The sequence below is a fragment of the Chanos chanos genome, chromosome 3 (assembly GCF_902362185.1).
Source record: "Chanos chanos chromosome 3, fChaCha1.1, whole genome shotgun sequence".
Lineage (NCBI taxonomy): Eukaryota > Metazoa > Chordata > Actinopteri > Gonorynchiformes > Chanidae > Chanos > Chanos chanos.
This window is the reverse complement of record NC_044497.1, coordinates 7,451,437-7,467,500: the sequence shown is the minus strand read 5'-3', so window position 1 is coordinate 7,467,500 and position 16,064 is coordinate 7,451,437. Positions and strand designations below refer to the sequence as shown.

The following is a 16,064-nucleotide window of genomic DNA, read 5'->3' as shown; positions in this document are numbered from 1 at the left end:
AATGAAATCCAGTTGACTGTTTGAGTCAGTCCTAAATATTTGGTCTTCTAGGGCAATTTAAGCTGAGAATTCTTGAGTTTTGTAATCCATGAGGCAAGCAATTTACCAATCTTATAAAGCGAGACAATATAACATTATAATCATACGATGGTAAAATATAAGGTTTTCCTCTCTCTCTCTCTCTCTGTGTCCCTGAGGGTCTTCCATTATGGTAATGTTTTTCCTTTCTCATATTGAACTTTTGGCTCTCCACTGATAGCACAGTACATGCATGTGTTATTTTTTCACATATTCGGCTGAGCGCTGACGTACAGATCTGGGCTAAGAAGACTGTTTACTGTATCCTAAGACATACTGTTGTAACTTTTTTTTTTTCTTTTAATATGCCTCTGCTAATTTGAGTTTTTTTCTAGTAAACATCCTCACAATTAATTGTCCTTCCAAATCTGACTGAGGAATACCTCACGTTTTCAAACTTTCAGTTGATATCTGAAAGTAATTACCATGCTGCGGACTAGATTTACTTACAACACCAATACCGAAAACTAATTTGCTTGCAAAGTACGAAAGCCAAACCTTTCCTACTTTTGGTTAACGTAGCAAGTACCATACAATAATTGATGACAGCTGCAAAACAAATTTCTAATTCCTAAAACATCTCATTTCTTTTTTTAAATTATATGTTGCCATGCAATGCGTTGACTCGTTCTCAGCAAATTGAACCAATGAGACACATAAGGGGAAGCCTGATCCAGAACTGGGAAGATTCCAAATTGCAAAGCAACAGTAGCTTCACACAAAAATGTGCTATCTGAAGAGAATGTTTTTTTTTTATTTTATTGAGGTGTCTTCACTTTATTACCAAATGCAGTGTTAACAGGCAAATGACACACTCAAAGCTCTGCTCTCTGTTTGAGAACATATCAGAGAGTGAGATACCCATGTATAATACCTGTGTTAACAGCCACGACACTTCTTGTCAACACATTTTAAATTGTATTTTTTTTTATAGAACGATCACAAGAATAAAAACCTTACTGGCATGAAACTATTCAAGAAAGCTCTCGGGGTAATTTGTAAAAGTGGCAGACCTATATGTGGTTATAAAAAGTTGACCGAGTTTAATCCTCAAGCGTTTTTTTTTTTTTCTTTTTTGGCTCCCAGACCATCTTATGAATATTACTTAGCAAAGCTATCTGAAATGACCTCTCTCTTCTAACACTGTAGACCAGCGACACCTTTTTTTTTTTTTCTTTGACCGCTCTGTATATGTCTCTGGCATATATAATTAGTTGACTGCCAATTTGTATGTTAGATGAAGAGTATGTGTGGATCTGGCATCAAGTCCAGGACAATAGCATTGCTAGTGTCCTCTATGAATGGTTATGGGGGATGAAAACGGATGTGTAATCACAAATTGAATCTTTTTTTTTCTTCTTCTTCTTCTTTTTCTTTTTTTATGGCATTTCTGTTCTCAGGAAGTCTTAACGCCCGGTTTACTGCAGATTGCATAGATTGGTTTCAGAGTAGAGCATATTGCACAGCCAGTGCTTCCAAGCGACAGGGGAAATTGCGCATAGAAATTTGCGGATAAGAAATGCAACACACAGCCATGTGTACATCTCACTCGGGAGCCCTGATGTTCAATTGTCGGATTGTAAAAGCAGGTGTCCATGCGTTGAATTTTCAAATGGATGAGTAGTCCTGATGAATGTGCGTTCGATTATTCCCCCCTGCCCCGTGGCACGTACAGTTTATGCTTTTGTTTCAGAAACAACACTTTCATATGGTCTCTTTAAGCTCAGGAAGAGTGGTGGATTCTTTAGATAATCTTTGCTGACAGGTTACTGTGTTACAACTTCGTGACTCTTTGTAAAGACAGCTGAAAACTTATCTTGATGATTTAATGATCGAAACCAGTTATTTATAAGATATTACTCTAAAACAACCTAACATAAAGAACGTATTATAAACTTCATATCTCTAAACCCTTTCTGTCATGGCCTAATTTTTTTTTTTCTCGCCATTTGCCATTTACCCAGATGCTAACAACAACATGAGTGGCATATGAACCCCTGTGTTTCAGTATCCAGAGAAGAACATTTCATTTCAATGTTTTTTGTTCGACAGACCTTTTTTTTTTTTTTCCTTTTCTCGTCAGTTTCTTTGGTGTCTGTTCTTAAAAAAAATTCGTTCTTCATAAATAACAAGTGCTCTTGTCGATGTCTTCCCCAAGGCCACAGCGGCTTCAAAATCAATGATGTGTCTTGAACTGACAGCGTTATTTCAACTTTGTGGGTCTTTGTGTGTGTCAGTTATTTAGTGGTCTTTTCTGTGTATGAGTTGGCCACAGTCTGGTGGCAACTAAAATCCCCTTTGTTCACTTCTCCATTCTGTATTCTGTTTATTTGACATTAACATTTCTGTAATAGGCAGGCACAAACTGCTGCACAAACTGCTGCAAACCACAGAAAAAACAAAATTCAGTGATTATGAATAAAGATAATTAGTAAGAGTTACTTGCTCTATACATAGAGTCATATAAATAGAAGCAAAGCTTTGTGAGGAGGCACAGTGAAAATGCATATTTTTATACAGTTAATAACTTCTGCTATTGAACACTGCCATGGTAATACAAACACAATGTTTGTTATTGTTTTCCATGTAGGACTTTTCATCTTTTCTTTTTTGTTTTGTTTGTTTGTTTAGTTTAGTTTAGACACATACTGAAAGTGATGTAACATACAGCACGTCAGTTTTCTGATGAGGCTGTTGTAGATTTGACATGACAAGAATTTGTGTTTTAGCAGTTAGCAATTAGCTGTGATCTGCAGGGCTCAGTAAGGTCATCATTTGAATTACCCTTGCTTTTTGTTTGGCTAAAATGTTGGTTGTCTGCTTGTTTATCAGACTTTGTCCAGTGTTTTTGTTGTAAGGCCCTTTCAGGCTTGAAAAAAACGTGTGTGTAATGGATAGTGTCTGTGTTCTGCTTATCTAGCGTTAACAGTCATTCAAATAGAGAAATTATTCTTATTTGCATTAAGTTGGAAAGCACACTGCCTTATTAGTGAAAGTTGTGAATGTAACAGGATGTTCATTAGCAAAAATTAGCCTCTGAAATGCATATATCGTAAACTCGCAAATAGTGGCTGGCGCCTTTATTTATTTTAACTGAAGAAAGAACCGGGCCTTTATTTGAGACAGGCTATTATTAGAGACATGCCATAATTTATGCTTTGTCCTTTGCTGTAATATTGTAGTAATGTTTAATTTCTAATGTATCCTATAAGGATTTACATGTATACCTACGACTCGAACATAGCGTATAGCACAGTTATCAACAGATTAAAACCATGTGTGTATATAGCAAACAATGCAATAGTTTGCAAAGAACAGTAATTCTTTCACAAAATGAAACTGGTAATCATTTACTGTATTTACGTCGATTAGTGTTAATTATTATGTGAATTATTTGTTTTATTGTTAATCAAGGAGGATAAATGGGAACAGGTTGAAATAATGACAGGTTTAAAGGTAAAAATTGTTCCTCTGTTTCCAGTTCACCGGCCAACATGTTCTTACCGTACCTATGCCATCTAAAATCAGTTTTTCCATTCCTTGACTTTTTCCAATTACCGTTAAGACATGCTGTTATATGAAATAACTCATAGAAATAATGAAATAACGCATAGAAAGCAGGAAGGAGAGAGTTTTGGCAGTGATGTCCCTGAATACTAATAATAGGCCGTTAACACACACAGTCCTACAGCGACCACAATCCATGTGAGTTAGAGCACTATCAATATGGTATTTCTGTTAAAAAGTGAAACTAATAGCAATGGAGTGGTGAACATAATTACTGTATGTTGTACCGTTGTTGTACTGATGTACATATTGCTATAGAAATATGATGAATTTACCACTCGAGCCTTTCTGTAATTTATATTTGCTTTTTTGTTTGTTTGTTTGTTTGTTTGTTTTTACCCTGCTATAATTTGAAAGCCTGCCATTATTTGAGACCAATTTATTATTTGAGAATGTACAGTAAGTGATATGGGTGGACATGGACAGTTTGTGCGACTGCATTTTTATGAATTTGCCTTTTTTTTCAATTTTATTTTAGTGCAGTGCAAAAATCTCATCTTTTTTGATAATTTTGCATGGATTTAAAATATTTATGGATCAGTGTCAAGTCTTTGGAACCACAAGCTTCTAAAGAGGCGTTTCACTGAGCTGGTAGTAGGCATTAATGTAATACCATATTACAAGTCAGAGGAATTCCAGCACTTACTGGAAAAATCCAGAAAGCCCCTGACTCATATCAAAGAGTTTCTTTGTTCATCTTAAAGAGAGAGAGAAAAAAAACAAGTAGACCTAAACACCATCAAAAAGTATTCATAGAAAAAAGAAGAGGTTTCATGTCTGAAGTCCCATATGCTGAAAGACCCCTATGTGCAGTGTATCCTGGCAAAGACCATCATCAATCATGTCCCTGTGTTTGTGAGCAGTGGGTAGAGAAGAAAACATTTTTTTTTTTTCGGGCAATCCATATTTGATGATGATATTATTGCAGCTGGGGCCTCCTCATAACACAATGGGAACTGGACTGTTTGAGTACACTCCAAGAACCCGGAATACTCGAAAACCAGACAAATGACAAATAGTGAACAGAGTGCTTTGTATTGCTATAATTGCATCTCTGCCTTTGAAACCAAGAATGTGTGCTCTTTAAAGGCCACTTCTGAGATGCCCTTCAAATGTCATTCAGGTTTTTTAATATGCTATCCCAGACTCAACTAACCATTTCTCAACACTGTACACATTGTGAAGACTGAACAACCAGATCCGATCCTCCTTAAGTAGAGCGCTCTCTCCCTTTCCTTTTGGCGGGGGGTAAAAAAAAACATTACTTCACCCATTATTTAAAAAAAAAAAAAAACATTTGCTAAACATGAGTCAACTTCTATATTGTATGTTTAGTGTTGCAGAGGTCCAGATGGACCAAAGGTCCTCTTAAGAAAACTGAGCATATTAAACAGGTGGGTAAGCAGGAAGGCCTGGTTGAACTGTCAAGGTTCAAGCTTCTCACATTTTGTTAACAGAGGGTTCGGTCTCTCGTTAATTAATCGCTGGTGCTCCGTAATGACTTCCAGAGCCTTTCCCAAGAGGCCATTGGGCTGCAGAAGGACAAGGTGGCATTGGCCTTTCACTTAGATGGGTGGTAATTAGGTTAGGCTGAGTGGAGGCTCGCCGTGACTAGACAGAGGTGCTGACGAGGAGAACATGGAGAGTCTACTGCCTTACAACCTTCTGTACTCTGCTTTACCTAATTATTACAGGTCTGAAAGAACATTTTGGTATTGCAGAAATGTTCTTCTTTCTATATGGTTCAGGTCATATGCATTTCATGAAATACTCTCTTTTCAGTGTTCACCTTTCATGTGGTTTTTCATGTAGTTTGAGTATAAGTATCATTTCAAAGCCTTATTGAGTGTACTTGCATTCTTTTTTTTTTTCATTATATCTCAAACTCTCAAGTCTCAGACTCCAATCCTCTCAATAATTATGTGTATTTTTTTTTTTTTTTTACCATACTTCATTCTCGTGTCTAACACTGTTCAGCGGTGTCCTGACAATCGGCGTGTCACACGACTGCACGAGCACAAAATGGACTTGAGACCTAGTTGAATTGATGGATCTCCCATGAGCTGATGAAAAAATGTTCCCTCCTGCTAGATCACCGCTAATATCCCTGAGACACATCTCTCTGTGGTAATAGTGTGTGGGGTGCTCTGGCCTTGTCCAAGTCCACTAGACCGTGCCCCAGTACAGAAAGAGAGGGAGAGAGAGAGGGAGAGAGAGAAAGAGAGAGTGAACTGCTGGAGCTGTAGCACATTGCTGGTGGTGGGTGATAGATTGAGGCAAACTGGTGGCCGGGGAACTTATATGAGGTAATGTCTTTCCATCTGTGTATGATTAATGAGGCTGAAGCATTCATTTCTCTAAGCAAAGCTCCTCACTAGTTATTATGTTCTGATGGCTTTTTGCCCTTCACAATAGCTTGGGAGTAAATAACGTGTGTTGGTGATTTATCGATCTTTGTTGTCAAATCATCGACCGCGGCTAAACCGTTAACCTGGGCCTCCAGCATGTCAAAATCACACACTCCCGTACTGATTGAGATTCTTGTGCTGCACTTTGTAATTTGATGCTCATCAGCCTATTGACCCATGTGGGAGTGAGTACTGTCTAAACCAAGGCCAGTGTTTGCACTCCAGTCAAGAGACAAAGTCTTTGACCGTTGTATTTCATAAGCTGTCCTTTGCTTAAGCTTCTTACAAAACAAGGTTTAATTTCTAGCAATGACAAACATGAGGATATCACATACATCTTTATACACAGAGAATATGTTTTTCTTTTTTGTTTGTTTTGGTTTTTGTTTTTCAGTTCTGTCATGAGCCTGTGTTTGCTTCCATGAAAGGGTTGTATGTACCTCACAGCCTGGGTTCTTAAACAAAAAAAACCCCATTCTGAACTCATTTTGATTCCGAACCTACATTCTTCGATGAGAATGCTGATAACTGTCTGGAAACACCTTTTTGGTGAAGTAGTTCTCAGTTAAAATGTCACTATGGTCCTTACATCTTCTTATTGAATGTGTTAGTGATCTTTGTTTAAAATTCTACCCTGTGCATTTTATCATTACAGGGCTAGGACTTAATGACGGAGAATGGCATGAAGTTCGCTTCCTGGCTAAAGAAAATTTCGCCATGCTGACCGTCGACGGCGACGAAGCATCTGCCGTAAGGACCAACGCCCCCATTCAAATCACGACGGGGAGCACCTATCATTTTGGAGGTACTTCATTTTCTCAGCCTGTGCCGTGTAGACGGCAGAGACCGTTTCCGCCAAAACCTAACGGCCGAAACCAAAGCTCACATCTAATTTGCTCTGCTTTAACACATGATAGAAACTTCACGGGATGTGCTTCAAGGATGACGCGAACCGCTCTCAGATCCGGGCCGCTGTCTTTCCCCTAGTGGTCTCCGAGCTGAGGCAAATGTACAAAGAGCTGTCTTGCAACTCAAGATAGAACTTAGCCTGCCACAGAGATCTGCATTACAAAGGATGTGGAATTTTTTTATCACTCTGATGCATGTATTAAGACGGCTCCATGAAAGATCCCATATACTTCAGAAACTATGAGCAAGCTTTTATGTACTACTAAATATCTCATGAAAATGGGATGCTTTGAACAGGAGCTGGTCTGCTCAGAGGTCTTAGCAGATGTCGCTTGCATGTCTCAGATCATTCAGTTTGCCCAAACATAAAAATGTTTTCCAAATTTTGAAAAGCTCTTTGAAGCTTTTTTAAGTATTATTCATTTGCCAATACATTTATAAAATATTTAACAAAAGTAAACATTTCAGAATTTCATACATTTTCTCTGAGTTTGATCAAATGTGATGTACATCTGTGTTTGTAGCTACTCTTTAACAATAGTAGTAGCTTAGAATAATAATTTTGTATTATTATTTTGTGGCACATGGCTGATACTCCAATAGATCCCACCCAAAGAGCTTTCCATTTCTAGGGTCGAAAAATTCTGGCATGATCTTGTGTCAACAATATCAGCGGTATCTTTTTGGAAAAAAAAGGTTTAGCCAAGAGGAGACATGTAAATGTCAAACTTCACAGATATTTACATTCACATAGGGACAGTAGGTGCTCAGAACACATACACACACTCACACACACACACACACACACACACACACACACACAAACACTATCATACATGGACATTCACCCACTCCGTACCCCCTTCAGCCAACCATCTGTCCACTCCATCACCTCGCTGGCCGAAAACCAGGGACAGACAAGTGAGCAGCACAGCAGAGGAGTATGCAAAAAAAAAAAAAAAATGCAGTCCATCCTTAAATTGACTGGGTTGTCAGGTATTATCAACCTGGTAGCCTGTTAATTCTTAAGGATAGTGTGGTTGATAGCTTTATCACACTCACTCATCTTCAAACGGAGCTAAATGAGAAAAGAGCACCCCCCCCCACCCCCTCCCTCCCCTCCCCCCAAAGTAGTGGGTACTGTTCTTCCTCTGACAGCGCATTTACACATGATGGCCCACAAAATGAGATCAAAAAGCCCCCCCTTCCCCGGCGGTGATGGATCGCTTCTGCATGGGCCTAATTATCAATCAATGCTTTTCCATCCATCGCTATTATTTCTAGGAAAGTCTAGTCTGTCTCGTTTGTTTTCCGCTGACTTCTTCCTGTTCTGCCAATAGAACGAGCATTCTGACAAGCCTACACTGTGGAAAATGCATCTGCCTCTTTATCTCTCTGGGCTCAAAACGTGATACATTGGCTGTAGTACAAACACGTTTTAAACTTTAGGCACATTCGCATTTGCAGACAGAGCAGCCCTCCCAGGAAATGAATGACCCAAACAGTGGTGTATTTGACTGGATCCAAGTCACACCTAAAACCCTCTGAGAAAAAGTGAGGGAAGTGTACAGGCAGGTGTTCTCTGTAATATGTTAGCATGGCTACAGTCTCTAATTCTGTACTTGTGGCTGCGAATGCTACGAGGGTATGGTGAGTTTGAGCCAAGCCACATCAGCTTTAATAGAGTATAATCATCAAATCCAAAGCTATGCCCAATCAGTTTCAGCAACACGAAGGTCACCAGTAAAAGTCATTGGACCAGATTGAGTTGCCCGTGGCAGCTAATGAATAGAGTTTCATTACAGCCTCAACTCATGTGCAACTGCCATCCTCTGTCAAGCAGCTTTAGTCCACCGCATCAATTCTGACTCCAATTTTCATGTCAACAGATTGAGAACACAAAATCTCTCTCTCTCCCTCTCTCTCTCTCTCTCCCTCTATCTCTATACCTCTTCCTCTGTCTGACTGATGAAAACTGGTGAATTTGTCGTCTTCCTTAGATGTAGTTTGTACGCAAATGCCAACGGTGCTTTCAGTGGAGAACAAACGGATGGACTGCAGTTGGCATGTAGTTGTGGTCATGATGGAAAGAATTAGTTTGGTGAATTTTTTTGACAGGATATTTTTCTTTATTATTATTAGTATTGTTCCAGATGGATCGTTTCATCTCATTACTACAAGAAACTGATATGTCATTTGTAAAGATGGAGAATTAGGTTGTGAGCACATTTCTCAATGGTTTGACAACACGAGACATCCAAAGGAAAACTGAACAGAGGTAAAATTTGGATACAGTGAAATGAATTAGGACCTATCTGTTACCGGAAGCCGGTGGTAATTATCATTAGCGTTGAGATGATCATATTAAAGAGCTGAAACCTAAACAGGTGTTTGGGAAAGATAAGGTGCTGTCTGTTGGCGAGGTGGAGACTTACTCCTTCCTTTTAACAGGGCCTGTCAGACTGACTTAACTGACACCCCCCCTCCCCCCCCCATACCCCCCCCCCCCACCCACCCCCCGTTATTCTTTGCATTTCCATCCTGTTTTCAGGTCAGATGAGTCATGGTGAGTGATATATGATTTATCACCAGGCTCAAGTTTTGCAAGGTCAGGTATCAGACAATGCTCAAGGACAGACATTTTTGGACATCTTGTAACTAAGACACTCTGCCACTTTGATTACAAATACACTTTTTCAATATATCTAAACCTCTCTGACTCAACAAGACTGTTGTGTGCCACGCATGTTTTTCTTCACGACTTGAATAAAATGTAAAATTAGTTAATGGATTCGTGTCAGACACGATTAATGAAGTAATCCGGTCGAATAATTTCACTCAATTTTACAGGCAAATTTTTCAGCGCTCTCCGGTTCAGGTAGCAAAGGGCATCTCGAGTTTAAAATCAAGCGACGAAGATGGTTGATGAAACTCTTGTTTTGTTACTATTAGAACTTGCCTCTTCTTCGTTTTTCTCTTCCTCCAGACAGCCCAGTGCTGTTGTTTTGCTGCTTTCTAATATACATCACATTCCCGACCGATTTACTTTGCATTTAAGTAATCCTTCATTCCCCCTCACACCAAATTCCACTCAGACTATGCTAATATCATACTGTAGTAAGATTTTAGGGAGACGTTTCAACCCTTGTGGGTTTGTTTTGATAGAACAGACGCTTTAAGCTCTTCTTTCTTTTCTTCATTTTTCTACTAAGAAAGAGATTGTGAACCTCTCTACTCCCCACTGCTTTCCCATGTAGGAGCAGTCTCTCAGATCCAAAACCCATTTTCCACAGAATGGTTTCTCTGCTCTGGTGATGGGCTATAACAAAATGAACGCCTGACGGAAGGTAGCTACGGACAGGATTCGTGAAACGCACACACAAGGAAGTTTTAAACAAAAGGGAAAGCCACTATTTTTCCTACAAGAGCCCAGAGGAACCTTGCTGTGCTTGACAGTGTGAAAGAACGTTGTAAACCTCATCCCTGAAGATGGCTTCATCATCGTGACTGGGAATGTTTAGATGGAGAAAAGAGAACCTAAAATGTCCTGTGAAATGTTCGAGGGCGTATGTGTGTGTGTGTGTGTGTGTGTGTGTGTACTTGTGCGTGCGTGCGTGCGCGCGCATGTTTGCGTGTGATACTGAGCTTTGCAATACACTTTCAAGGCACAGCTAATAAAACAGTAGAACATCTGCGCTATACTTATTGATGTGGATAAAAGTTTTACAACTCAAGAGTCCCACAGGATTCATCCAGATTTCATCTGCCGGTCATGAATAATGCATAGACCACATAGGTACTCATTAATCTACCAACAGTTATTCTCAACTCCCTTAAGAATCATCCACAGCCCCATACAAGCCGCCAGATAAAATTTGAAACAAAAGACAAAAGGGGGGAAAAAAATGGAGACATACCGGCAGGAGGGTGAATTAAAAGTAATCTTAGTCCCCACCTAACTGTTATGATATTCTATGTTAACCTGTCATAAAAAGTGACATTCTTTAGTTAATTATGTGAGTCAGGGAAACAGGCAGAGAGCAACGAGTGGGCTCTGAGCACAACTCAGATGTTTCAGAGAACATCCTGTCTTCTTGGCAGATGTGAGTTTACTCCTCCCACCCTGTCTCTTTCTCTTTCTCTCTCTCTCTCTCGCTCTCGCTCTCGCTCTCTCTCTCTCTCGCTCTCGCTCTCGCTCTCGCTCTCATTTAATCGAGAGGCATAATTTCCTCAGTGACGACCCCCTTCCAATAGGACCACGCAGCCCTGCGAAGCATGTCTCCCACCTCTTCACAGCCGCTCAGGCAGGTAGACACTTGGGCAGGTGTAGGCGACAGACAAGACAGATGGCTCAGAAAACTTGTAGAACTTTTTTTTTTTTTCCCTCCCCGATTTCTCCAAACGCCCCCCCCCCCCCCACCACCACCACCGCCACCACTGTGGGGTCTCAAAACAATCGCCACATCTCCAGATGTCGTAATTTGTCTGTTAATGTCAAGAGGGGTTTTCGACGAGTCTCCGAAGACCCCTTTCGAGACCTTACTGGAAGCTTCGCAAGGGAGGGATTTGATATCTTCTAAAACAAGTATCATTCCCCCAGTGGATTTAAAGGCTCTCCAGAGCTTAGGTATCTCATTCTCCCCCGACTGCAGCTACATTGTTTCAGACTCACTTATCGTCACGGGAGAAAGGACTCTAATACATCTAGATCAGTTTCTGCTTTAATCAGAGACCAGCTCCTATTCTTCTAGCACAGGCTTGCTTTGTAAATCATTGTTCCACTGTCTGGGGGCCTACAAAGGACATTATGGCATTGAAAAAGCTTTGATCTTTAAGGTATAATTACCATATCATTGGGCTTAATGTCTGAGTGGTTGTGGATGTGAAATGTTTGCCTACATTTTAAGGGGGAAATAATCAGATTTTCACGCAATAGAAAGTAAATCCATTGTTGTTTTGGTGCGTTTTAGAAGGTGGCATTTACGCTTATGTATAAAATAATGGACAGCTGAACGGAATTTAAAAACACACTAGCTGTTGTTACATATGTTATTACAGTGTAATAAGACATATGGTGGATTACATCGAAATAGGGGTAGATTTAGAATTGTGTTAATGTTATTTGGATGAACGTAATCCAAAATCTACCCCTAACATGTTTTTATATCACAAGAAAAAAAAGAAATCTCAAGGTTTCACCATACTAATGTTGTATTTCTAATGGTGTTAAGGCTAAATGTTTGACGTCATTTCTATAATGGTTAATAATCTGTCTCTTTCCTTGTCGGTCTCCCAAGGTTACTTCCTGCGGACTACGGCTTTCCCGTCTCAGCGTAGTTTTCAGGGCTGCATGCAGCTCATTCATGTGGATGATCAGCTGGCTGACCTGCACGCTGTGGAACAGGGCGGAATCGGAGCCTTTGAAAATGTCAGCCTGGATATGTGTGCCATTATAGACAGGTGAGAGTATGTGTGGGTGTGGGTATTTGTGTACATGTGTGTTCGTGTATATGTGTGTGAGAGAGAGAGAGTATGATATAAAGACAGAGAGAGAAAGCAAGCAAGCATGCTATAAAGAGAGAGATATGGTATGATTATATGTATATAAAAATATATATACACACACACACACACACACACACACATATATATATATATATACATACACAGAGAGAGAGAGAAAGGGTTCCCTCCCCACATGGGTGATAACATGAGTCAAGCGGTATGGAGACCACTCAGCTGCACTGACAACACTGGCCTTTGGCAAGCAGTGCCAAAGGGGGCAGGATCAGTCATGGTCTATGAGCCATCCCCGGGGCTTCGCTCTGTCCTTCTGTTACCGCAGGGCTCTAACATACAGACCAAAGGCCTAACCAGTGTCGCCGCGGACTGATCTCAGGCCCCTCTGAGAAGTGCTACAGCAGCAAGGTTTATTCAATTTAGAGGTGATTATGAAGAGCGGGGCTGTCTGTCATTTCTCGGAGATTGATTATCTATGCATTCTCCGTCCGCTCCTTTCCTCGTGGTTGTCAGACATGGCATTGTCACAGCTACACGGGGGGGGAAAGAAAAGAAAAGAAAAAAAGAAAAAAAAAACAGGCCAGGTTGTTTAGCATGCAAACAAATGATGAAAATTGATGGGGTAAATCCATGCTTGACACTGGCGTGAGTCTGTCGTGTCAAACATTCTATTGTTACAGCAGGAACAAATTTGTGTCTGTGATTAAACAGAAAACACCATATCACGATTCATAACACACAAATGTACTGTTGCTGGTTTAGACAACGAGTGTCTTTTTTTTTTTTTTCTTTTTAAATGAAATCATGCTAAGGCAATGTCCCCTTTTTTTTTGCCTGGTTTGCAAAATATTTCTTGAAGGATACTGACAGTTCAATTTGTTGGCGTGTTATGTTTACAAAACAATATCTTTACACCAGAGTGTGAATATGTTTCGTGCGGACGTGGCCGGTAATATGCTCATCCACTGTCATTTGAAACAATATTGGAAAAAAAAACAATTCTATCTTTTCATATTTAAGCAAATCAAATGTTTGGCGGCCTGCCTTTCATTGAAACTAATCGGATTATTGTTAAAATAATTCAATCTATACCTGATCCATTAAAAGTTCAATTCAATTCAGCATTATAATTTCATTACCATAATTCGTAATCATCCAGACATATCTGGGGGTAGCTTTCCGTTGCTCTAATTTCACTGCTTTCATATGCAGTGGTAATTGAAATCTGTCAAGATGAAGCTAACAGCACTGATCAGTGGGGAGACAAAGAAAAAAAAGGAAAAAAAAAGGATTAATTTTCAAATCTGAAAAGTGGATTTCTGCTTCCTCTTCTTCTTCTTCTTCTCTCTCTCTCTCTCCCTCTGTCTGTCTCTGTCTCGCTCACTCTCTCTCCCTCTCTCTGTCTTTTTTCCAATTAGGATGAAAATAACACTTTTCTTTCAAGCATTGATACCCAGTTGCTCTGCAGTATTGTTGCTTTGGCACTGCTACATTGGTTAATGCACTGTATGAATCCTTAAAGAATAAATGTACTGCTTTTTGTTGCTGTTTTTCTTCTTCTTTCTTTTTTTTGGGGGGGGTGGGGGGTGGTGGTGGGGGGGGGGGGGTCCATGCACACACTGTAGTAAGACGCTGTCCCTTCCATCTCTGAAGACTGGCCCGTAGTAGTTAAACTGGGGACAGGATCAGGACTGTGCGGTGACAGTGTAATATGGCTCCGTCAGCTAAGTGTCAGAGTGCCACCTCTGCAGTGCTAGGCTCATTATAGCCCTTCTGAACGAAGGAGATACTTGCTACTCTTCCTGCCATTGATTTTATGCTAGCATTTATCAGAGCAGCTGTAAAAGTTGTTATCAATCTCCTACACTCTGGGTGTGCCTGTGTTCGACATATCGCATGTAAAAGAATATACGGTGTTCCTATTGACAGCAGCACAAAAAAAAAGAAAAAAAATTGCTTGCGCGAAGGAAAGGTTTCTGGGTATTTTTTTTTTTTTTTGGCTTGGTCTGTTCTCATCCTCATGACAGGAAACTGTTTCACAGGTCAGACTGAAATTCCACGGTTGTTGTTGTTGGTGGTGTGTTTTTTTTTTTTTTTAAGCTGACTGATACAAAATAAGCATGGAAAGTGCACGACAAGCGGCATGTCAAAGGAGAGCAAGTTTGCTCATCTCCCAAGAAGATGCCTGTTGTCGTCTCACCCCCGGCAAGGCTAATCTGCTGCCAGTCTTTTAAGCCAACATTATGGTCCTTTCATTGCCCATAATAGCTGTATTATATAAGTGTCACTTTCTATTACCGGGGAGGAGCGGGGGAACATAAACAGGGGGAGCGGACGGGGGCCTGGTCTCTAGTGCCCTTCCTTTCCGTCAAACGGATCCTCCACACATCACCCCCCCCCACCACACCGGCAGCCACAACCACTGCAACAACCCTGCCTCTCTCTGTATGCAGACACCCACCAGCTCACGCCGCTGCATCGAAACGTTAAGGAGATCTCTGCTGTTGTCAGCGCAGCTTTCCGTGGAAGCGTGCAGGCGGGTCAGTTTTAATTGTGGTTCGTTGTCAGCTTGTTGGGTTGGGTGCCTGAAGAAGCGAGGTGCCCGGCATGGCCCCGTGCTTCGGTGCCGTAGGTACGACCCCCCCGGGCTGCTCGAGACCGGCTGTTGAGTTCATACGATGGTTTCAGAGCGTGGCATTTAAATGTAGCGTTAGTCGTTGAGCATACCGTAGCATTCTGCCTGAGGAAATAAAAGTGATTTTGGAAAGTCTTCCTTTAGCTTCAAAATTCCATAATGGAAATGGATTCTGGTAAACTAATAAAACAATGAGGTACGAGAGGCTGCGAAACAGGGGAATATTGTTGAAGGTGAAGAGTCTCAGTAGGCATGACGCATGGCACATTGCGAAGCATGTGATAAATCACGGTTTTGAGTGTTTTATTGTTTTTTTTGTAAAATGGCTACTTTTTCAAAAAAAACAAGTGGGACTGGGGGCTTCATTCAAAATTAATTTTAATAAATAAATTAACTAGAGCTCACCATTTCCCCAGAGGAAATCTCTGCCCCCAGTGATTTGAGATGAAATTGTTTCGATGCAACGGAAAACGATCTCGCTGGAGCTGGACAGCTACGCACCTGTTTACTCCACTCTGATTTTTCGGGTAATTTTGTAAAGTGTTTATCTATTCATTCATTTGCTGTCATCCCATCAAAGACATCAAAGTGGAAACGTTTTCAGGGCTGTGTTACTTATGTTTGTAATGGTAGGGTGAGGTGAGTGAGCATTAGCTATGATGTATCATGAATACACATGTATAACTATGTGGCCAAATTGACCAATCAGCATCCATGACTGCAACTATCCATTTTATACCAAATCATAACCAGACATAGAATTTACTACTGTCTGGATTTAGAGCTATGCTTGGCAGATGGGCAACCCTGTTGTTAGTAGGTTTTGACTGTTGCAGTTTATCATTATCAGTGATTTAAAGGGTGATTCAGTGATCAAGTTTAGTGAATTATTGAATATAGAGGGATACTTAGCATAGCCCGGGTCACTATAGAGATGCAGGGAATGA

At 40.5% G+C, this 16,064-nt stretch overlaps 1 protein-coding gene across 1 annotated transcript in view; it reads left to right on the top strand.

The window, feature by feature from the left end:
* The window catches only part of cntnap2a (contactin associated protein 2a), a 151,767-nt gene that overhangs the window by 35,024 nt on the left and 100,679 nt on the right, over positions 1-16,064 (top strand). The window contains exons 9-10 of the mRNA XM_030767534.1: positions 6,709-6,858; positions 12,260-12,422. Coding sequence (XP_030623394.1) covers positions 6,709-6,858; positions 12,260-12,422 — 313 coding nt within the window. The remainder of the gene's footprint in view (positions 1-6,708; positions 6,859-12,259; positions 12,423-16,064) is intronic.